The 24,207-nt window shown below is 39.9% G+C and overlaps 1 protein-coding gene across 7 annotated transcripts in view; it reads left to right on the plus strand.

The window, feature by feature from the left end:
* UNC80 (unc-80 subunit of NALCN channel complex) overlaps positions 1-24,207 on the plus strand; it is a 228,938-nt gene that overhangs the window by 111,956 nt on the left and 92,775 nt on the right. For 5 of the 7 annotated variants that reach the window (XM_086719512.1, XM_086719513.1, XM_086719516.1 and 2 more), the window contains exons 27-31: positions 3,899-4,102; positions 6,071-6,171; positions 11,255-11,455; positions 19,707-19,814; positions 21,022-21,160. In XM_086719512.1, coding sequence (XP_086575638.1) covers positions 3,899-4,102; positions 6,071-6,171; positions 11,255-11,455; positions 19,707-19,814; positions 21,022-21,160 — 753 coding nt within the window. The remainder of the gene's footprint in view (positions 1-3,898; positions 4,103-6,070; positions 6,172-11,254; positions 11,456-19,706; positions 19,815-21,021; positions 21,161-24,207) is intronic. The other 2 variants (XM_025933443.2, XM_025933450.2) reach the window with 1 other exon arrangement.

The following is a 24,207-nucleotide window of genomic DNA, read 5'->3' on the forward strand; positions in this document are numbered from 1 at the left end:
GGGATCCTTAAACTGTTAACTTCTCTGATTTTGCTACTTCTTTTTTTTTTTTTTTTTTTTTTTTTTTTTTGGCTATTTCTTAAACTCCACCACCCTTCGTTGTGTTTTTCTAATGAATTTCAATTAAAAGAATATCAGTACCTTTGTTAAGAGTCAAACACGATTTTATGCATTTATATATTTTCTGGTATCCTAAAGACAATGACTCAATAAATGTTGGATAACTGAAGGAATGAAGGAATCTAGGAAAGAATAGCCCTGGATAGAGAAAACAGAAAATCTTTAAAATCTTCTAAGAAATGGATATACATTGGAAAAAAATTTTAATATTTTAAGATCAGATTGTTGTCATGACACTTTTCAAATGCAAATAATAACTATATTGTATTGAATTTATGGTCAACCAAGAATTTACTAGCCAAGCCTTAGCAATTTTTGAGCATGAAGGAGTATCAACTCAATATATTTTTCTACTATTACTTTTTCAGATAATGTTAACTGCATATGATGAAAAACTTACATTTTTAAAGATATCCCAAGGGGATTTTATTTTGCCTATTCAAATTATTATGCTAATTATTACTTAAAGTAGCTGAAATAAATATTCCTAATATGGACATGGTTAAACTTGAACAGAGTAAATTCTATGCCATTTTAAAAAATAAAATATCAGATTAATTTTTAAGAACACTTTAATTTCATGTTTATCATTTATGTAAATTTCCTTTGATGTTCAAAACCGCAAATGCTTCGTGTTTTTTCTCCTCATGGAATGACTACATTAATATATGAATGTTGTTTAAGAAGTGAGCAGAAAACTGAAACTATAAATAAAATGAGAACATATTCATAAAACGTCCTTTACTGGTTGGCAAAATCTTGAAGATTCCTAAGTATTCCTTAATCCTTTGACAAGTTGATAGCAGATCCTAAAGTCATAAGTACTCTGCTAAATGATATTATTAAAAGTTTATTTAAAATTTTATGCCATCTGTTTTTATAAAAGCTAAAAATGTTGTTCTTGAAGTAAACAACTTGAGGACAATTCAGATTCTACCAGGGAAAACAAATGTGAAACAATCCTCAAACTAAAATGTCTGCCTAAATTCCCCAAGCAAGGTCTGTCCCATCGTTCTACCCACATTCCAAATACAAACGAAGACTGGTATTCCAAAATACAGACACCACGATGTGTCTAATTACTCAACAATCATCTACTGAACACCTGGTATATGCCGGGCACTATTCCAGGGTCCCAGAATACGGCATCCAACAGGAAAAATGTCCCACATGTATTTCAGTTTATATTAGCAAACAGCTAAATAACAGGGAATAACATAAGATACGAGACTTTCAAGTAATGATAAATGGTATCAAGGAAAACAGATGAAGGTCAGAGAATTGGTAGTGACCTGGAGTGGGAAGGAGTGTAGTCATAGAAGGACCCCGAAAGAGGCATTGAGCAGAGACCTGTATGATATGAAGGAGCCAGTCATGCAAAGCGCTGAGGCAGGAGTCTTCTGAGCAGACAAAACAGTGAGAGCCAGGCTCTGATGCAGGAATGAACGTGGAACATTTGAAGAAGGACAAAAAGACCAACATGGTTGCAACAGAAAAAGTTGAAGTAGAAGACTATAGAAAGAGTAGAAGAGTGGCAGGAAATGGGGTTAGGCAAAGGGCATATAAATTGGATATGTAGATATGGTTAGAAATTTAATATTGTATAAGTGTGTCTGAGTGTTGTCGGCAGGTTTTGACTAGGAAAGTGATATAATATGTGTATTTACGATTTATGTATTTAAAAGATGAGTCAAGCTGTGGGAGGGGATGTAAGCCGGAACAGTGAGGCAGTTACAATAGTCCAGGGAATAGATAATGGGGCTTTCAAAATCCTAGGAAATTTTAAGTGTGAAGCTAGCAGGACTTCCTTGTGGATTTAATGTGAGATGAGAGACAAGGGGAAAAGATGTTTTATCCAATTTAGATGTATTTGTTTCACTTTCCCACTAGTTCATGTTCTCATGGAAGTAAAGGCTAAGACTCAATGCTGTACAAGCTCTACTAAAGGTTTTCAGGTACCAAAATCAAATCTGAATTCTAACTACTGTGTCCTTTGTAAATAATCCATGCCATAATTCTGAGTGCTAACTTTTTTCTGCTACAGGATATATCCAATTATCTTTGGTAGTATAGAATGGGTTCTCAAAATTGAATTTCGTTCAGGTCACATTAATTTGGGGTTACTTTCCCAAATTTGTACAGTTAAAGGTATCATGAAATCATAGAACGCAAGACAGTGTCTCTATAAAAAAAAAAAAAAAAAAAAAAAAAGAAGAAAGAAAAATCTCTCTAAGTCTGTTTTCTCCTTCCTAATCTACCTTGGTATGAAATTGTATTAGTAGTCATTAAAAGTGATAATAATATTCTATTTCAGATGTATTTCAGGTAGGTCATTAAAGCCTCAATTAAGCCTAAAAATAGTATTAAAAAATGCAGTGGATGAATTTTGTGCTAGAATTAAAAAGGAGCCTTATAGTCCATAGTCTTTGTGGAATTTAATCAACTGCACAGCAAGAGTTTCTATCCAGATGTAAGATTCTATCCAGATGTGTTCAGGGCACTCCACGAGGCCTTTGCCAGCTCAGTGGTGATGGTTTTAGTCTTTCTCAATCGCAAGATTAAATCAGAGATTAAACACTGCACATTATTCAACAGAAATTCTTATAGGCTCCTTTTTTGGCACTGAAAGTATACGTTTAATTACCATTTTGTAGAGCTGTACAAGCTCGATCATGGTCACATACTCTCCTGCGAGTTAGAACCCAAGACTAAAATGCAACCTTCCTGATTGGAACTTTTAAGAAATAATACCTATGCCTTAAATAATTCATAGGAAATCTTCTTACAAAAATAATGGCCCCTTCCTGATAATGACTAAGCTTTGAAAACTTTTTTTATCCTGCCCTTTTAAAATCAATGTGTGACAACACCAGAACTCCAAAAGGAAAGGAAGTAGGACTGTATATGAGTATGGGAAATAAGGATGCTTTTGTTAAAAAAAAAAAAAAAAAAAAAAAAGAAAAAAAGTAGGTTTCAAGTTTAAACGTGTTTCTTTTACCCTTTTATTTTCTTCACCGATGACTGTTTTTTCCAGAACACTAAAGATGAATAATGCATGTTCTTCTTGGTACATATAGACTGTAAGGTTGGCTCAGGGTGTTGCATCATTTGGACTCACATCCCACCCAGCCTTTTGACTGAAGGAAGGATGCTATGACATCACTAGGTGCATTGAAAATGGAACTATTTCACACTCATGTTCACCCAAAGCACACCAGTGAAAACAGATCCTTTAGTGCCTTTGCTGAGGAGCTGAGCGGAACCCGCTGCTGACTGTTGGAGAGAGAAGCGCCTCTTGTTTTTATTTCTTAATGAGGTATTCCAAAATGAAGGGGTTTACATGAAGGGGTTTGCATAACTCACATAAGTCTGCAAGTCCCATTTCAAAAGAAAAACAAAAACCAATGGTTTGCGGTTCTATCGAATCAAGGAATGATGTTCTGTAAATGTGCTAACAGTCCTAGATAATGCTGCTACAAGGGCGCACTCATGCTTGTGAACCCTGGGCCAGAAAGACAGCAGGTTGTTCCCAGCACTGATGAGCTATGTGCCCAAGAAAGAAGCTGCACCAGCCCTTCCTGGTGGACCCAGCCTCCTGGCTGCCTAACAAAGCTGCCTGACCCGGCTGCAGCTTGGGAGGAGCTCCCGGTGCAGACATGCTGCTCATCCCGGCCGAAAGAGAGGACGCTGTTCAGGGACAAGTTGGGGAGAGCTTGGATCTAACACTGGCTGGGGAAAACTAAGGGGGAAAAAGCCCTATTTTATTCTTTTAATACAGTTCCCAGCAGGAAGATCAGGATAGGAGGTTCCCGCCTGCTCCAGATTAAAGGAACCCGCAGTTTCCAGGTGAAGAAGGGGGGTTCCTTGTCCAGCATTCGCCGAGTCGGCAGCTTAAAGAGCAGCAAGTTATCACGGCAGGACTCAGAGTCCGAGGCTCAGGAGCTGCAGCTGTCCCAGAGCAGGGACACTGTCACTGACCTAGGTAACATAGAGGAGTGGGGTGCGCAGGGACGTGGGGGGTAGGAAGACAGGGCCCAAATCCTGAAATAGTTGTAGCCCGTTTTCTTACACATCAGGAGCTGAAGAGCAGAGCCACAGGCTAGACCACTCATTCAGTCTGAAAACCATGCCACCCTTTAGAGCAGGGCTGCTCGAACCTTAACGTGCACACGGGTCACCTGCAAGGCTTGTTAAAATGCAGATTCTAATTCAGCAGGTCTCGGGTAGGAACCGTTGACAAGTTTTCTGGTGAAGCTAATGCTGCTGGTTCAGGAACCACAGTTTGAGCAGTGAGGATATACAGTATACGTTAGGGGAAGAAAACACTTTAATGGCAGGACAGATTTTTGAAATCCAGATGTTTGCACTTCCGTTCTGATCAGGACCTTGAAAGCAAAATGTAGAAAATCCTTTGGGGGCAGCTAGCTAAAGTTCTTCTGTATGTTAAAGCGTCTATTTCACAGAAAAAAAAAAAAAAAATATATATATATATATATATATATATCTCAGATTATATATCAGAGGGGGAAGACTGTCTAGACCTGACAGTGAGTGACCTTCAGCAAGTCAGTTAGCATCTCAGGGATTTGTTTTCTCCAACTGTGCAGTGGGAATAATTCTATGCCCCCCTCGCCTACTCTGAGGGGACATTTTAAAGATAAACTAAGGGATGATTGTAAAGTATGAGCATGAGCTCTGAATACAATCAAAGGACTAGAGATGAAGTTTGTCACTGTAGGATCCAAAGAGACTTTTGAACTCCAAAATGTGCGAGTCCAATGAGCCTGATGATCATCTTACTAACAAGAAAAGAGTGAGCAAGTATGCAGATAAGACTCACCAGCTGCCTGGAATTTAGCTATCAGGTAAAAGTTAAAGCACATTTTCTTTGCCATTCAGTCCCGTGAGAAGCAAAACAGAAAGTTCCCCATTCTAGGCAAGTTGTTTCAGAAGTCAGTCAGGATATGTGGATGAATTGTCAATCAAGTCTACTGAAATAGAAGCTGAGTGTATCTAATTAAAGAGAGTCTAAATAGGAATTGTTTCTATACCTATCCACCCTCACCTTTGAAGATAGCTAATTTATGCATTAGTTAAGATTTGGCTTATTTTTTTAAGGAGACAATAGAAAAAAAAACAAACCTGTGACTTCTTTTGTTACGGGTCTGAGGTTGTAAGAATGTCACCAATTAGTTTTGGGGGAAAAATATTTCAATTAATTACTTGAATTCATTGACTTAGCCTGACCAGCTGGATCAAAATAGGCAGGCTAGAGGCATGGTTTCATCATAGAAATGACCCAGAAAAGCTTTTAGATTTGAGAGCGAAGCTTTCTTGTGTGGTCTACTATGTAGTGAATTCCTGAGAAATGTCTCCATATTTTTCCACAGAGAAGAGTTTGGACAAAAGGATTACCCATGATTGGCCACAATGGCTTACAAATTCCCTTAGTTTTTTTGAGGCACCGTCCATTTTTGAAGTAGCTGTAACAGCAAAGCCAGGTGGTACCAAGAGCAGTGGCACTAGACGTAGTCACAGCAGCAGAGGAGACAGCAGCACACTATATGGCCACTGCAGGTTGCTTGGTGTCCCTCTGTAACTACACCTGCAAGGTCTGGGCAGTCTGGAATGGATTTGGGCACACTCAACCGATAGCTTGCTCATCTCAGCAATTCAAGGACTTGACTCTGTTTCTTCCCTGCTCCCATGTCTCAAAATGGAAGCCATCACAACAGAGATCATAAATGTCTTTGCAATTGCCTGTTCAGCTGGTGGTGAAGGGAACAGCTCCTATTAACATTCCTCCACTAAAGTCAAGGCTATGCCCTGTTAACCCACTGGGCCACAGTAGTCTGCCCTAGGATTCAAAAGCATGGACAACTCTACCATACCAATATGCTCTCCATAGAGACTGAACAATATAACGTTTCTTGGCATTTTTCTTTTGAAGAAGGGAGTCCTTGGAGTGCAAGTGAGCCCAGCATCGAGCCAGAGGGAATGAGTACTGCTGGCACAGAGGAAAATTACCACAGGAGCATGTCATGGCTTCACGTAAGTAGGAATCTCAGAGACAGACCTGAGATCAATTTCCTTTGGTATTGAGAAAGATCTATGGAGTGAGGACAAAAGATTACACTAAAACTATCAATCTAATTTAACTTCCAAGAAAAACCATAGGAACCTCTGAATTCTCACTAGGGTTGGTATTCTATTGGACTGTGTTCCATTTTAAGTTTAACAAAAACCAAAGGTTCTTTGTTATGGCTGGCTTGTAGGTCAACGTAAGTCAGGGAAAATCCTGAGGGACCAGACCAGGCTGGTGACCAAGACAGCCTGGGTACCACAGACAAGGCATCACCATCAGTTTGATACAGGTTACCACAAATGCTGCGAGCAAGGTTATGGTGTCAGTCTTGTGTCTGTATAGATCTAACTGTAAACCAGGACGTGGAGAATCTAAGATGATAAAGGTCACACCTCAAAGGTTTCTTCAGAGGTCATAGGCGGGGCGGGGGGGGGGGGGCGGATTTCAAGAAAGCTTTGGGCATGGATTAGAGAGTTCAAGGTTTGAGCTGGCCATGAGAAAGAATGAGAAAGGTAAGGAAGCATAACATCAGATCCACACCTGGTGGGATACTTCCTGCACTGTCAGTGATCTTATATGGACTGTACCCTCTGTGATTTTAATCTGACTTCCTGGTAGAGTCAGATAAGGGCTGGCCGGTACATGATGCTCCTCAGTTTACAGTGCTGTGCCATCACAACTGGCTGAGCCCCAGAAATGTTTGCAAGTGATCCCCAGAACCTAATTTTCAAGACTCTCTGAGGCAGCTGTTTTTAAAGTAAACTCTTTAGTGAAGTCCAATGTACATGTTGAAAAGCATAGAAAACCTATGTGTGCAGCTCAATAAATTTTCACAAAGTGACTATCTGTGTAACCACCTGCAGGTCAAGAACATGGTCCCACTCTAGAAGCTCTAAACATGCCCTCTACCAGTCACCCCCCCTCCCCTAATAGTAACCACCAGCCTAATTTCTGTCACCATAGATTAGTTCTGTCTGTTTTTGAAATGCATATAATTGGCTTTATATGTCACGTACCCTGTCATTTTATGGTTTGGTTGGTTCATATAAGGGTAAATCTTGCATCTTTGTTCTTCCTCAAGATGGCTTGTTCTATTCTTGGCTATAGTCATTTCCAGTTAAAATCACCTATTAATTTCTATTAAAAAGCTTTCAAAACAGCCTTATATTGAATATAAAAATCATTTAAAATTGAGGAATTGAAATATTTACTCAGTGAATCTTCTATATAAAGTGGTCTATCTCTCAGTTTATGTCCTACCTCTTAAATTTCCTTCAGTAATGCTTTTAGTTTTCTGTGAAGTATTTGTGTTAGACCAGTGTTATTTCTTCTTTAAGTAGAAACTTAGATCTAAACATTTTTTTGTGGGAAGGTTTTTAATTACAAATTCAACTTATATAATATGATTTTTTATTTCTTCTGGGAGCAGTTTGGGCACTTTTTTCCCCTAGGAATTTGTTAATTTAATCCAAATATTTACATTTATTAGCAAGGTTTTTATAGTATTTTCTTTTTTTTTTTTTTAATTTTTTTTTTCAACGTTTATTTATTTTTGGGACAGAGAGAGACAGAGCATGAACGGGGGAGGAGCAGAGAGAGAGGGAGACACAGAATCGGAAACAGGCTCCAGGCTCTGAGCCATCAGCCCAGAGCCTGATGCGGGGCTCGAACTCACGGACCGTGAGATCGTGACCTGGCTGAAGTCGGACGCTTAACCGACTGCGCCACCGAGGCGCCCCTATAGTATTTTCTTAAAGTCCTTTTAAATTCTATAGGATCTACAATGATGTAACTTTATTGTTTCTAATGTTGGTAGGTTATACCTTTTCTTTCTTTCTTTCTTTCTTTCTTTCTTTCTTTCTTTCTTTCTTTCTTTCTTTCTTTCTTTCTCTCTCTCTCTCTCTCTCTCTCTCTCTCTCTTCAGTCTTGCCAGAAGTATGTCAGTTTTATTAACCAGAAAATCAGCTTTTAGTTTTGTCATTTGGGGAATGTCTGAGTTGTGTTTCACTAATTCCTCCTATTTACTATTTCCTTCTACTTTCTTTCAGGTTAACGTGTTTTGATTCCTTAGCTTCTTGATATAGATACTTAGATAATTGATCTCCAACCACTTCACTAAATAGTCATTTAAAACAATAAATGTTCCTTAGGAACAGCTTTAGCTCTATCATGCAAGATTCAATATATCATATGTTCATTATCATTCAGTTAAAATATTTTTAATTTTTATTTGAATCATGCACACTTGAAGTCCATGACTGATAACTCCAATATGTGAATCTACTGTCTTCTCTTGGTCTGTTCCTTAATATGCCTAGTGATTTCATTGACTGCCAGTTTGCCAGTTATGGTGGGTGAAAAATTATAGAAGCACAGTGATAGATACATGCCATTATAGATCTGTCAAAACCCACAGAATGTACAACACCAAGAGTGAATCTTAATGTAAACTAGGCACTTTGGATGATAGTGATGTGTCAGTGTAGATTCATTGATTATAATAAACATTCAGCCTGGTGGGAGATGATGATCATGAAGTCCACTCTGCATGTGTCGAGGCAGCAGGTGTTTGGGAACTCTCTGTACATTCTGCTAAATTTATTGCTGTGAACCTAAAACTGCTTTAAAATAAAGTTTATTAATTTTAAAAAGCTATAGAATTATAGAGGTTCCAGATGATGCTGTCTCCCTCCAGAGAGCTTCACCCTATACTTTGACAGACAGCAAAGATCACCTGAGTGCAATCAAGGACTAAGTGGACTTGACTTGTAGTGGTGCTCTCCCCCTTGCCCCACTCTCCAACACATACCTCCTAGTATCAAGTATTCCAATGTGAGTCTGGTGTGTGTCCTATAACTAACTCCGGTCTTGACGGGTCAGAAATTCCAACTTTGCTTCCCTATTACAGTGACACTGCTAAAATCTCCATACTGCTTGTCAGCTGGTTCCTGCTTAGCTTCTTAGCTATTCAATCAACAAATGCCTAGAAGGAAAATAGTCACCCAGCACCAAGACTACCTTCTCTACGGATCTTGTCCACTCAATTCTTCTTCCTTTTGGCAATTCTGAACTCCAGTTTTTATCTCCCAGCTCTTGTGAAATTGCCTAAAGCTTTGCCTGGCTTCTTGGCCACTTATGCCTGAAGGAAAATGTGGCATGTGCCCATATTGTGCTCACCTCAGTAAATGCCCTTTCCACATCTTGCCTTTCAGGTCCTGACTGCCTCACTGTATTAAATGCAATCTCAGGCATTCAAATATATATATTCAAATATATGTATTAATATGTGTGTGTGTGTGTGCGTGTGTGTGTGTGTGTTAAATAACACACAGTTATTAGCTTATAGTTTCTATGGGCCAGGAATCCTGGCACAGTTTAGCTGGGTCCTCTGCTTCATGCTCTCTCACAAGATTGCAATCAAAGTATTGGCCAGGAGTGGGGTCTTATCTGAAGGCTTCACTGGGAAAGAGTTTGTTTCCAAGCCCACACGATTATTGGTAGAATTTCAGTTACTAAAGGACTGTTTCATTGAAGGCCTCAGTTCCCACCTGGCTGTTGGCCAAAGACCACCCTCATTCCTTGCCATATGAACCTTTCCAACATGGCAACTTGCTCTGTCAAAGCCAGTAAAGGAGAGTCTGGTAACGAGAGACAAGTCACTATTTTACACAATCTAATTACAGAAGTAACATCTGATCCTCTTTGCTACATTCTGTTGGTTAGAAGCAAGTCACTAGGCCAGCCCATACTCCACAGGAGGAGGTTTCACAAAGGCACTAATACCAGAAGGTGGGATCCTTGGGGACTACCTTAGAAATATATCTATCAAAAAGACATCCCTGAGCATAATTTTCAAACTACAGATTTCTAGGTCACCTCCTAGAAATTCTATACTGAATCAGAATCTCCTAAGCAAAAGTCCATTTGTGTGTTTATTTGGTTTTTGTTGTTGTTGCTTGAATTTCTTGGTATTTCTCTTTAACAGCCAGATTTGAGAATAACAAGGGGAACCTTACAATTCTTATATGTGCCCTGCTTTGTACCAGTATAAACAGGAATATCAGGAGTGTTAAGTGAATCTCGAGAGAAATCTGGATATTCTGTTCAGGCAACACCTATTTTTTTTTTAACTTTGAGGAATGTGAGATATTGTTATCTGAGTTTGAGTAAGCAGGGCCGCTCATTCCTGAGGAAATGTGTGGCAGCCCTACCTGGTAGGTTTGATTGGCCTTGTCCATATGGACTTACTTAATATTCTCCAACCCATATGGCACATGGTCTCTCACAGGTTAGGTGTTGGGGCGGGAACTGGTTTTATGAAGGATAGAAGCATTCGGAAGATTACTCTATGCATATTTAACTAGCCTTGTGCACGTAGGAATGCTATTGCCTTTTTAGAAAGGCAACTTAAGAAGTTACAAACTCAGAGACCTTTGTTCCTTATCTTAATATAACCATATCCTTTAAAACAACTGAGTTCTTTTCTGGAACCCTACTTGGGAAGTCCAGGTGATGTGAGGATTTAAGCCAGATCAAGGCACAAGAGCTAGAATAGCCCAAAAGCGAAAGAAAAATTAATTTATAGAGAGAAGAAATGAAGCTCTATAGTCAGGTTCAGGCTCAGTTGAAGGTTATAGGCCAAGGTAGAAGATGCAGAAGTGTTTTCAATTCCACATTGGCAGGCTGGGGTTAAAGACATCCCACAGCTGTCAAAGGCCAGCCAAATCCTTTGGCACAAAATTTCTCACAAGTTTATACTGTTTAATCTGGCTCCGTCCACAACATAAGAGCTGAAAAACTAGTGTGTTTCAAGTTTAGAATCTTCATTTGAAGATATTTGGAAATCATATACTCCACAATAATTGGTTTTTCAATGTCACTTAACCTTTTACTGTTTCGAAAAGATCTTTCTATCAAGTGTGAATGGAGAAATCAAAGAAGCCAAGTGCATAAAGGCTTGTAACTCTTTGCTTTCTCGTGGGAATTGGTAACTTACTGTGGTTTCAACCCCGATTTCCTGGTTGAGTCTGAGTGATGTCTGTGTTCCAGGTCATGATCTTGCTGTGCAATCAGCAAAGCTTCATCTGCACCCATGTTGACTACTGCCACCCTCACTGCTACCTGCACCACAGCCGCTCCTGTGCCCGGCTGGTCAGGGCCATCAAGCTGCTCTATGGAGACACTGTGGACTCCCTCCGGGAGAGTAACAACATCAGCAATGTGGCTCTCCGGGGCAAGAGACAGAAAGAGGTAAGTGAATGGTCACCTGAGAATATGCCTATTGTAGGGAAAATGATGTCCTGCAATCTTTTCTCTGGAAATACAAATGTCAGACCATGGCAGTTGTATAAAGCAGGTTACAGACCTGTGTGATTTTCAGCAAAGACAGAAGATGAGCGAGAAAAGACAAGTGCTTAGTGTTCATGTCTATGAGCCAACATGGAATCTTTTCCCAGGTTTTGTTTTACTTCTGTGAACAAATATGAACTTGTATGAGTGGTGGTGATGGGTACATTATGGTGATAGAATAATGACCCCCAAGGATGCCTGCATTCTAGTTTCTAGAACCTATGAATAAGTTACCTTATGTGGCAAAACAATTTTGCCAATGTGAATAAATTAGGAATCTTTTAATGGGGGAAATTGTCCTGAATACCCAGGTGGGTTCATTGTCATCATAAGGGTCTTTATAAGTGAAAAAAGGAGATAAGAGAGTCAGAGTCAGAAAAGGAGGTGTGACAACAGAAGCAGAGGTCAGAGTGATGCAGGGCCATGAGCCACAGAACGGGGCAGCCTCTAGAAGCCAGAAAAGACAAAGAAATGGATGATTCCCTAGAGCCTCCAGAAAGAACACAGCCCTGCCAATCCATTATAGATCTGACCTCGAGAACCGTAAGATAATATTTATTGTTTTATGCCATGAAGTTTGTAGTGATTTGTTGCAGCGGTTAACAGGAAACTGATACAGTTATGTATTAAGAAATAAGTAATAAATGGTCCAACTATTTACAGATAAATAATTGAGTAATCTGGTCAAATCAGACTACAGGAAATTCCTTTAAGAAACTATTACATTTTCTAAACATTGAGCTGCACTTTCCTGACAAGTACACTGAGCAGCTGAGCTGGCAAAAGATGAAGACAGTGACCAGGGCTGCCGTGCCCCTGCCAGGGAGGCCCCGAGTCACCCACCTGCCCCTGAACAGGCGTGATGGCCAAGATGCCTGACTGAGTGCCTCTGGCTGCCCCAGCAGCTGCTCCTCACAAGTGGTTTTACAAAGAGGTTTTGGTATAATACCTATTCATTTCAGTGAGCATTCATTGTGCACCTGCTGTTGGCACAATATGAGACCAGATATTCTGGAAGAAATAAAAAATAAATAAGTAGGAACACAGGATCTTTCTACTAAGGAGTTTGCAAACCAGGTTTGGTGGACTGGGGGATGGTAAAATATAAATCAAACAACTAGAGAATATGAGCAATAACAAAAAATTCACAGTTGGGTCATGCATGTAGCGCTTTGTAATGCAAAGGAATTTTTGCAAAGGAATTTTTTAAATTATTTTACACTTCACTGAAGAAATTTGGGGTAATACAAAAGATCCTAGAGAAAAAAAATCTGTATTTCATACATCTTATAAGTGTGCTATTTGCCTTCTGGGATGTGATATTCCAGTATTTTTTTTTCAAAACATATATGTGAGGCTATAATGCAGGTATATATCATTGATAGAGTGCTTTTTGATTCTTACAAACCTTGTGCAGGAGATGCTGTTCTCCCTATTTTACAGATGAAAAAGTTGAGGCTCAGAAGGATGGGATTGTCTCAGCTCACATCTATAACATATTCAGCTACACTTTAATTTAGAAATATGGAATATCAAATCCAGAGCTTTTTTTACTAGACTCTATTGTATTTCATCGTATTCAAACTACGTATTCAAACTTCTGGGGGAAGATCATGGGGGGACTAGATCAATGTGGGTAACTACATAAACTGTTAATGATGTTATAAAAAGAAAAATATACACCTATACATATATTTGTATCTGTATGTATGTACATAGTTATGTATATGTATTTTTATTTAGGTTAAGTTCTCCTTCATATAAAAACTCCCTTAGTTTTAGGAGAAAACCATATATGTTGGACGTTGCAAAAATATACTAATGTAAATCAATGTTCACTGTTCATCATACACACTTTGAGATTTCTTACTGCTCCAACGATACCTTCACCTGTAATACATATGTGGCCAAACTCAAACATCCTTCAAGATCCAATTCAAATTTCACCGCCTCCTTGAAATCATTTATGATCTTCCTAGAGTTAACCACAGGGCATACGATAGTGGATAATTAATGTTATTTTCATTCCCTCCTTTCTCTAAGTTACAATGGCATTTTACTTGTGCTTTTCTCATTTTTCATTCAATTATTCATTCATTAATTCATCCATCCATCCATCCATCCATCCATCCATCCATCCATCCATGTGTACCTTCAAATTTTTAAAGAAACTATGGACATGCTGGGTCCATTTTATGTGCTGTGTGTAATAATGGGCAAAAGCAATATGGCCCCTGTCTTCATATGATACACTCAGTCTAGTTGGAAAGACAAACATTAATCAAATAAACATCTCAAATTGCTATAAAACTGCAACAGCAGTAAGTGCAAGGAAAAAGAAACACACTGTGCTGAGACAGCTTATGAACAAGACTTTAAACTTGTTAAGGGAAAGAAGAGTAACGAGTGAGCTTTGACTGAAGGATGCATGAATATTAACTGAATATGGAATTTTCCAACCTGAGAGAAGAGGAGTACAAAGGACCGTGGCTGGAACACAGGGGACTTCCGTGCATGCAGCACAGGCAGATCAGACAACATGGGGCCACCCAGGCTCTGGGAAGGACTTTAGTCTTTATCCCATGCGTAGCATCAGACTCTGAGAATTTTAAGATCACTCTTCCTGGGGCACCTGGGTGGCTCAGTCAGTTAGGCGTCTGACTCTTGGTTTTGGCTCAGGTCATGATCTCATGGTTCATGGGTTCAAGCCCTGTGTTGGGCTCAGCACTCACACTGTGGAGCCTGCTTGGGATCCTCTCCCTCCCTCTCTCTCTGCCCACCCCCCTCACTCTGTCTCTCTCAAAATAAATTTTTTTTTTAATTTTTTTTTTAATCTTTATTCGTTTTTGAGACAGAGAGAGACAGAGCATGAATGGGGGAGGGGCAGAGAGAGAGGGAGATACAGAATCAGAAGCAGGCTCCAGGCTCTGAGCCATCAGCCCAGAGCCTGACGTGGGGCTCGAACTCACGGACCGCGAGATCGTGACCTGGCTGAAGTTGGACGCCCAACCGACTGAGCCACCCAGGCGCCCCAAAATAAATTTTAAAAAATTAAAAAAACAAAAAGATCACTCTGCCTACAAAATGGGGCTCTTTATATACCCATTTCTCCTCTGCCACTTAATTAGAAAGTTCTGGAAAATTGGCAGTCTTATACACTTTGTATCCCATGTGGTACGTACTAGATTTCTCCTACAGCACAGAGACAACAAATACTGAATGGCTGAGTGGGCTCTCTAGTTCATGAGTGCCCTTTACCTCAGGCCCGACAAGGATGCTGGCCTGAAGCAGAAGAGTCTTACCAACCTTAGATGATGCTCACATTTTGGGAAAGAGGAAGAGAATGTAAAGCAGGAGTTAGGTGTCCTCTAATCTTAACATATTTAAATTAGTAATGCAGGTGAAGAGCTGAAAAAAAATATATTGAGTCTGCTGTGATAAACATTTTATTTTCAAAATGCCAGCCTCCTGTGCAAGCTCTTTTTTGTTCCCTCCTGATGTTTCCATTTCCTGTGCTGAATCTGTCACATTATCGAACAATGCCCACATTTCTAGGGTCAAGATGAAAACAGAGTAGGCAGTAAATCAAGAATAAAAGCAGTGATTCTGATTAAAATTGAACCTTATGAGCAATTGATATTTCATTCCTGTTTCCTTTTAAATTGGTTTTTATCACAGAATATATTTGTGGCAGCTAGTACATTTTGTAACGCATGTAACTCTGATCAATCTGCTAATCTACATTTCAATGCTCAGAGAGTCACTGTACATCCTGCTAGTCTATTTTAGTGCACTTCCAAGCTTAGGAGGTTTTTATAAACTATATATATATATATTACCTTCACCAAAGAATTCTTTGACTTTCCTACATATATGTATCTTGTCCAATGCTATGTTTTGGACAGAGTAAATGTTGAATTAGTGCTTGCCGATGAAAAAAAGGAGTAGATAAAACAAAAATTTTCTTTTCCTTTCAGCCAGAAAGGAAAGGGCTGTAAAAAGTGATACATGCCCAAAAAAGAAAGGGCGCAGCATCAGTAAATTCTGCAAAGCCAATGAAAGTAGCAAGAGGCCAACTGATTTCCTGCAGGACTAATGTTTTTCCAAAGCTGTGGAAGAGACTATTGTTGAGACCAAGAGCAGACCCTGGGCCTTGACTTCATCTGCCAGAATGTCTTCCCATTCATACTCATGTGTCAAAGATGTGTGAGGCACAAGGTCTTGGTTATCTTTAGGGAAATAATTGGACTTCTCTCATCATGAAACATGTTTCTGGGAAGATCTCTTTCCCAGAGATCTTGGTAGACTGGCTCCAATTTTCTTTGGTTTTAAATACCCCATTATTTCCATAGCAAATCATCATTCGTGGCATTTGTGCTTACTATGATTTTTCATTTGTTTCCTTGCTTGCTATCTGTCCCTCCGAGTGAGATATACTCTCCGTGAAGGCAAGCACCAAGGGAGTTTTGCTCCTCAGCATATCCCCAAAAGTTAGCTCAGTTCCTGGCATATGGCTAATTCTTAATAAGCAGTCTTGAATTATTAAATGAATAAGTACATTTTTTACTTAAAGTAATGAAGTATTATGCCTCTCTGGTCAATAATCTTTTATTGGAAGAATCTCCCTGAAACTTATTCAAATAATTAGAGTTTCTCCAAGGGGCACAGCAGAATCTCATGAAACCAGGGACAGACCAGGAAATAGCTGAGCCTCAGAGGAATGAGAAAGCTGTGGTCCCTATCAGAATGGATATAGTGTCTCATCTCTGCTTTTTTCGTATCTCCACCTGCTCACCCATCTCTGTCCCCTGACCTGCTCCTCATGTTTATTCATCTTGTGTATAACCTGAAAATCTCCAGGTTGCATTATCATTTCTCAGCCCCAGCAACCGTCACCACATGAATCAGACTCTGTGCCCCTTAATTCCCTAGGACAGGAATTTGGTGGGCTCAACTCCTCCTCTTTGTGATCCAAACATCCCAAGGGATAAACCTGTGGCCAGTCAAATAATTGGTTTTGCATTGCAACTTTAACCAATAATGGTCAGAATGAGGAGAGAAGTCCCAGAGCCAAATATGGTGAATATATATCCCAAGACACACAGAGAGAAGAAAATGGCAGTGGTCCAAGATCTATGCCATGCCACAGCAAGCATGCCCCAGGATCCCTGACATCTCATGGGGCTGTCTAGCTGCCTCCCATTGACCATATCTCCCTTGGGTAGATTGAGTCAACAATGAGTGCCATCCTCTATTAGTGATACATTCTGTCCTTTGGTCTTGGATTACAGTCTCGGGTTTCTTTACAGGTCCCAGTTGGATGTGTAATTCCAACGAGCATATGCAACTCACAGTCCAGTGAAATTTCTTACTCTTCCGTGAAACACCAACAACCAATAGATGCCTTCAGAACTAGTCTCCTGCTCCATCTAGCTCCTAGCTCTCTTCTAACCAAGTTTTACATCAAGTTACTAAATCTAAAAAGCCACTGATGATAGCCTTGTCGGTCTGAGTTAGGGGTCACACCAGTAGAGAGAGTTGGGTACATACCAAGTACTTATCACACAAGTACCCATCTTCAATACCTACATTTCAAACCTCAACAAGTCATGTGGGAAGAATGCCTAGCCCATCACCTTAGTCTGAAAGCCCTTCTAATTACCTTCCCTTTCCTCTAAAACAAGCATCCTAACTATGATGAGGCACCAGAATACACCATACTTCCTAGGGAAGCATGCCAGAATATTAAATGTTTGAGATCTGAGAAGCTTGACATATACCTTCTGTCCCTAGTTAATAGGATTAAACAGAATCCTACATTTACCAGAGTGTCAGAGGCAAACATGAATGTTCACCCTTTTTATTCTAAGCTGGTATCTGCCTGATTAAAAAACATATAATTTAATCAAGAAGGAAATTCAAAAGTAACCCTGAAAAAGACAAAATGTCCGGCCAGAGGAGAAAGGGGTGAACTATTAATAAACTTTGAAAATCATGGGGCGCCTGGGTGGCGCAGTCGGTTAAGCGTCCGACTTCAGCCAGGTCACGATCTCGCGGTCCGGGAGTTCGAGCCCCGCGTCAGGCTCTGGGCTGATGGCTCAGAGCCTGGAGCCTGTTTCCGATTCTGTGTCTCCCTCTCTCTCTGCTCCTCCCCCATTCATGCTCTGTCTCTCTCTGTCCCAAAAATAAATAAACGTTGAAAAAAAAAATTAAAAAAAATAAAAATAAAAATAAAAAAAACAAAAAAACTTTGAAAATCATATTTTAAAATAATTGTAATGACCTAGGGAAATATTCATTATAAGATCCTGATAAAATGAAATGTTTAAACTTGTATGTCACATACATAACCTGCTCACCACTGTGTTAAGAGGCACAGAGTATAAAAAAGCTGAAAGGAACAAAATAATGGGCATCATTGGATTAGGGATCATAGACATATTCTTTTCTTCTTCCAAGTTTTTCTGTGTTTTCCAGATGTTCTACAATTTACATGTATAGTTTTGTAAATAGAAAGAATAAAAGAGAGACATCACTTTTAAAATACCTTGAATTTTTAAAACAGGAAGTCAAATAAACCCCTATATTTATATGGTAAGTTACTGCCATATGATTTTAGAACAGTTTCTAAATTATAAAACAAGCATGTATATTACTGTATGTTGTTTTTACATTTACAGGAAAAAACGCAATGCCAGATTTATCTCCTCAAATGAGATGTGTTCCCAAGTATGTGCCCCCGTGTTTTTATATTTAGAAAACAGAGCAAGAGCTCTGGTTCATTTGTTTCGAAGTAGATTCATTCTAAAAGTTCATTCCTTACTAGTCACACACCAGATGCATTGTCTAAGGTGTTTATGTCAGAGCTTTGAAATACTTTCTTGGAATATGCAGGTACTTTTAGATATGTCCTTTCTTTCAAATATCTCCATCTCTAACACTGTGCAGTTCTGCTCAAAAATTCTTGAGGAGCTCAGTTCTTTCCCCCAGCATGGAGGGAGAAAGCGTTTCATTGACATGGCTGTGGAAAAACAAATGAGCGTTTGTTCCGTGTAGAAGGATGGATTCCCTCTTGCACAGCCCAGGGTGCAAAATGAGGAGTGATCAAGACTCAGTATAAATAAGCAAGAGCCTGTCACCATTAAGAACGATCATTCTCCCAGCTGCTCTGTCCACTCCATCCCTCGGCATTCAGAGAGTCAGAGAACTGCCTCCTCCGTGTTTATGCAGATGAGTCCATTTTATTTGGTACCCTGGTTGAGGAGACAATTTGAAAGAAGAGTTGCTGCCTCCCATAGGCGAGTGTGGTTTTTGCTTTTGTTTTTCAAATGAGTTTGGATTTTTAAAGAAATCATTTTACCTTACAGTTCAGGCCTAGATAATAAATGCTGTGGACTTATACTTCCTTGATGAGTCTATTTCTTACTTCCCAACACTCCTTTATGAAATACGTTCTTTCTTCCGTGACCAAATGGCCACCTTGTAACATCCAACCCCGTAAAAGAGCTATTAAGTTTTAACTGAAAAGAGCTATTAAGTTTTAACTGATTTTTTTTTTTTTAAGATTTGTGGTTTTAAACAGCTTTCTGGGATGCAATGGGTCCTGAGATGGAAGTCAGCAGATCCTTGTCTTGTTTTAATTCCGCTAATGGCCAGTTTTGTAACTGGTCAAGTTATTCCACTTCTCTGGGCCTCTGTGGCAAAAGAGGAGCTTGTAGCTAACTATCTCTGAGCTCTCTTTCATACCAAAATGAGCTGTTTTCATCAGTTTCAGAAAGTGTGGGCCTCCAAAAAGGCCTAAACTGCCCCCCCCCCCCGCTAGAAGAAGATAGTTCTGGGGTGCCTGGGTGGCTCAGTTGGTTGAGTGTCTGACTTTGGCTCAGTTCATGATCTCACAGGTTGTGAGTTCAAGCCCCACATCAGACTCACTGCTGTCAGCCTGTCAGTGCAGAGCCTGCTTCAGATCCTCTGTCCCTCTCTCTCTGCCCCTCCCCCACTTATACTCTGCTCTCTCAAAAAATAAATAAAAGCATTTTAAAAATATAAATAAGAAAAAAAGAAGAAGATGGTTGTTTGGAGACTGGGGGAAAACAGCACTGTTGGCCTTGAGAGGATGTGACACTCTTTGTCACTGATCTCCTGTTCTTTGCAGTGCTCAGAGAAGTCATGCCTGAGGACACCTTCTCTGAAGAAGAGAGTTTCTGATGCCAACCTGGAAGGGAAAAAGGACTCTGGAATGCTGAAATACATCAGACTGCAGGTATTGACATCTGGATCAGAAACATTCATGGAGCAGTCATGGGGGAGGAGGGCACCAAATATCCTTTTTACTAATGCTTGAGACCGACGGGGCCAGTTGGCACAGTGTTAGCATAGAGACCCCTTTAATTGGTGGGTCTCTATTGCAGGAAATTGCAGGAAAAAAAATCCCTTCTCGTTAGCCAGCGAGCTTCCACAGAGCCCCGGCTTGGGGAGCGTGGCTGGAACATGTCTCCTCTCACTCACCCCACTCCATGGAGCTAATCCCCCACCAGCGTGTGGTAGCCATGCTCACAGCTCTGAGGATGTGATTTTCTGGGTTCAAATCCCGCATCTGCCACTCTGGCTCTGGGACCTTGGGCAAGTTGTTCAATGTCTCTTGGTCTTATTTGCCTTATCCATAATAGGGGGATTATAACACTAGACCCGTCTCAAGGGATTATTGCCTGGATTAAAAGAGGTAGTACACTTAACTACTTATCCAGTGCTTGACACATTGTTATATTGTTATTATAGCCTAAACCCTAAACTCTAAATCGTTACGTGTATTCCCGAGTCAGGCAGCAGGGGTCGGGGGGGGGGGGGGCGGGTGGCAGGGAGGGAAGAAAAACAACTTGTGTTTTTGGAAAGTATTTAAAACGGTTAAAGGCCTAGACTGTCCAGAACCTACATTTATCACCTAAAGTATCTGAAATAATGGATTCAATATGGTTTTTGTGGCCCAATCTGGGGCATTAACTACAGTACACAATGTTTTAAAGGGAAAATGTCATCCACAGTTACTGGCTTAGAAAACTGACGTTCTGAATGGAACTCCTTTGTAAATTAGAGGCTGCTCACTGTCTTCAGTGGACCTCAAGTCCTAAGAGAAAGGAAAATAGGACGCTTTGAAAGCCCATCAGCACTTTTAACACAAAGATGTACTGGCTTTTCTCATAGAGCTCATCCTACAGCTTATTTCTTAGGTGGCTGCAGAATAGTTTTTGCGGTGAAAGCATTTTAAAAGTAGCGTGTCGTTTTGTAATTATAATCAACTAATGAGGTATAAAGCTTATTATACACCATGCCAATAAATATGCTCCCATTTTAGGAAGGATTTTACAGTCATTTAAGGAAAGCAGAGAAGGGACGCGGCACGTAGGTTCCAAGAGGAGTGCAGCAATCAGTGTCTTCGAAGATTTTAAGACGTGACTTCCATCTCTTCCCAGGTGATGAGCCTGTCTCCTGCCCCTTTATCTCTGCTAATCAAGGCAGCACCGATTCTGACAGAGGAGATGTACGGAGACATCCAGCCAGCTGCCTGGGAGCTTCTGCTCAGCATGGATGAGCACATGGCAGGGGCGGCAGGTAAAGACAGAGCACCCGGGACCCTGCTTGCCACTCATCCTGGGTGTTTAACTGAGACGCATATCCACTCCCTTTCATTCCAAGGTCAGACCCAGAGCAATTGCTAGAACTCGAGACAGAACTGTGCACTACAGGGAGGGAGGCTGAGGTGCCACCCACCCTTTACGTTTACCCCGTAGACTGCACAAGAGCAGTGTGGCTCTCTGTGGCCTTACCAAATTACAAAGAGTGATTTTCCCCAGAACCTGCATTTCCGCCGTGCTTCACAAAAAGAGAAACTTCTTTTTGTGTGTTGTGATCTCCCAGATTTACCGTGAGCCATCATCATTAACTTCACTAAATCGATACAAGTAATATTTTATGTCCAAATGACAATATCGAAACAGATTGGTTGAAATGTGGGTGACATAGCCAAAGACACACAGCTAGTAAAAAGGACATGCAAAATGGGGGGTTTTCATGTTTTTTCCACTTTTTGTACATATTCTTTTGGTTTTATATAGTTGTTTTAATTCCATAATGTACATGGTAAAATCTCAAATAATACGTAAGTGTATGAAGCTAAAAGTATCTCTTCCTCATGACTCTCAGTCTCTTCCCCAGAAGTGACAATTTTTAAGTTTTTCAGGAGTCCTGCTAGGGTACACTATATATATCTATATAGATATATATATACATATATATATCTATATAGATATATATGTATATATGTATATATATCTGTATATATATCTATATATACAGATATATATGCATATATATATCTAGATAGATAGATAGATACCTAAGTACCAATGTATATGTTATGTTTTCTCTTTCACACAAATAAGACATATCATAAAGACTTTTGAACTTTCCATTTTTCTTTTATATCTAGAAGATTTTTTTTAAGAATTTATTTGAAGAAAAATCTATTCAAATCAGGCAGCACCAAACTGGGAGTGCTTTACCAACAGGAGCTCAGGGAGCTTTTTATAGAAAAAGGTGGGCCACCTGGGTGGCTCGATCTGTTGAGCATCCAACTTCAGCTCAGGTCATGATCTCGCAGTTCATAGGTTCAAACCCCATATCGAGCTATGTGCTGACAGCTCAGAGCCTAGAGCCTGCTTCAGAATCTTTGTCTCCTAATCTGTCTGCTCCTCCCCTGCTCACACTCTGTCCTCTCTCTCTCTCTCAAAAATAAACATTAAAAAATTTTTTTAAAGAAAAAGGACAGAAGCAAAGTAAGGCAATTATTGACTGGCTATAGCTAAAAGCCTAGTTGGCTTTTATCGCTTTTAGCTTTATGATTTGTAACCTTAAGGCACTTACAGGCTTAGATTCTTGCTGGCTTACATAGGTCACTGCAGGATTAGTGCCACATCATTCTAATGGCCTCCTTGTTTAATGAACAAATTTCCCCTTGTGGTCATCCTCTCATATATGAGAGATCCAAAAATTTGGTATTAGTGCTACCCTCAGTCAGATCAGAGTTAAGTTGCTCTTATTTCATTGTGAAACTCATAGGTTATGATGTCAGATCCATAAAACAATCGTTTTTACTATTCCCCTCTTTGTTCATCTTCTTTCTGCTCTTCTGAACAAGTGAGACCATGTAATATATGGTTGATGCTGTGACCGTGCATTTAAGAACACTGAGAGAACATAGCACACCAGGGAGACTATAATGATAACTATTAGGAGTATAATGCCAAGAGACTGAAGGGTGCTCCTCAGCCAGGGTCTCCATGACCCAAACTAGTTGGTATCAGTTAATGTACCTGTTTTTAGCCAAGTGGCTTATTTGTTAATTTCTTGTATTTGCTACAATGCCAGATGTTTTGAGCCAGGTGCAGCAAGGGCTATTTTATCATGGCACAGAAGTTTCTGTGTTTAGCCAATAAGTAATCTGAGGCAATTTTATTATCTGAAACCACCTTACCAGGAAAATACAGAGATTTTGTTGTACAGCTATGGCCTTAGCAGTAGATGTAGCCATAGTTGTCAGGGCTGACAAGCACTGTCTTTCCTGTTCATTAACAGAAAAAAGCAAGTAGCAAAAAGGCAAAAGGAGTAACAGTTTAATATTGGAGATGATGATCTTGATCTGCGATCTTGAGAAAGCTGTCCCCAAAATGCAATCTGTATCCGAGGAGGAAGCTCCCTAGTCAATTTTAAGGTTAGTTCCAAGAGTTTAGAGAAACTCTCTCATGAAGGATGTAGACCTACCATTCAAGTCCCTGAAGTTTGGCCGCCATCTGGGTAGTAAAGAGGAACTGGTATGGTCCCTTCCAAGGACATTCAAGGACAGTTTTTGTTCTTAGTGATTCCAAGTCAGAAAGTGGGGAACATTAGTTTGGGAGTGGTGGCCAGACATTTAAGGAAAATAGGAGATTCAAGATCTAGTTGGGTGTACAGATAAATAACCTCAATGACAATGAACAGGACTGGAATCTGATATTCACAAGTGTTACAATTTTTTACTGCAACATAATTTTTCCTTTACAATCATGTTCATTTCTATCAAAGATAATCACTGTAAGACTAATTAATTTGTTTGCAAAATAAATCTAGTTTCATTAAACGTGACCTTATTATTTACCTAAGTACAGCAGGAATAGTGATTGAACATATAGGCTTATTTCAAATCTGTTTTGCTGGAACTTTTTATAAGACTCATAGATTGGATTTTAAAAAACTCTCCAAGGGGTGCCTGGGTGGCTCAGTAGGTTAGGTGTCCAACTTCAGCTCAGGTCATGATCTCATGGTTTGTGGGTCCAAGCCCCATGTCAGGCTCTTGCTGACAGCTCAGAGCCTGGAGCCTGCTTCAGATTCTGTGCCTGCCTCTCTCTCTTCCCCTCCCCAACTCATGCTCTGTCTCTCTCTCTGTCTCAAAAATAAAAAAACATTAAAAAAAATCAGGAAAAAACAAAAATAAAAACCTCTCCAGGCTGAGAAGCCAAGAGAAGAACTCAATATGAGACTTCACCTGGAATACCTATAGATTTGGCTGAATTTCAATCTTCTTGAGGTCCCTAGGATATCTTGAGTTTCCTGGGCCTTTCCAG

This window comes from Puma concolor, chromosome C1 (genome assembly GCF_028749965.1).
Source record: "Puma concolor isolate L17-30 chromosome C1, mPumCon1.1.hap2, whole genome shotgun sequence".
NCBI classification, from domain to species: Eukaryota; Metazoa; Chordata; class Mammalia; order Carnivora; family Felidae; genus Puma; species Puma concolor.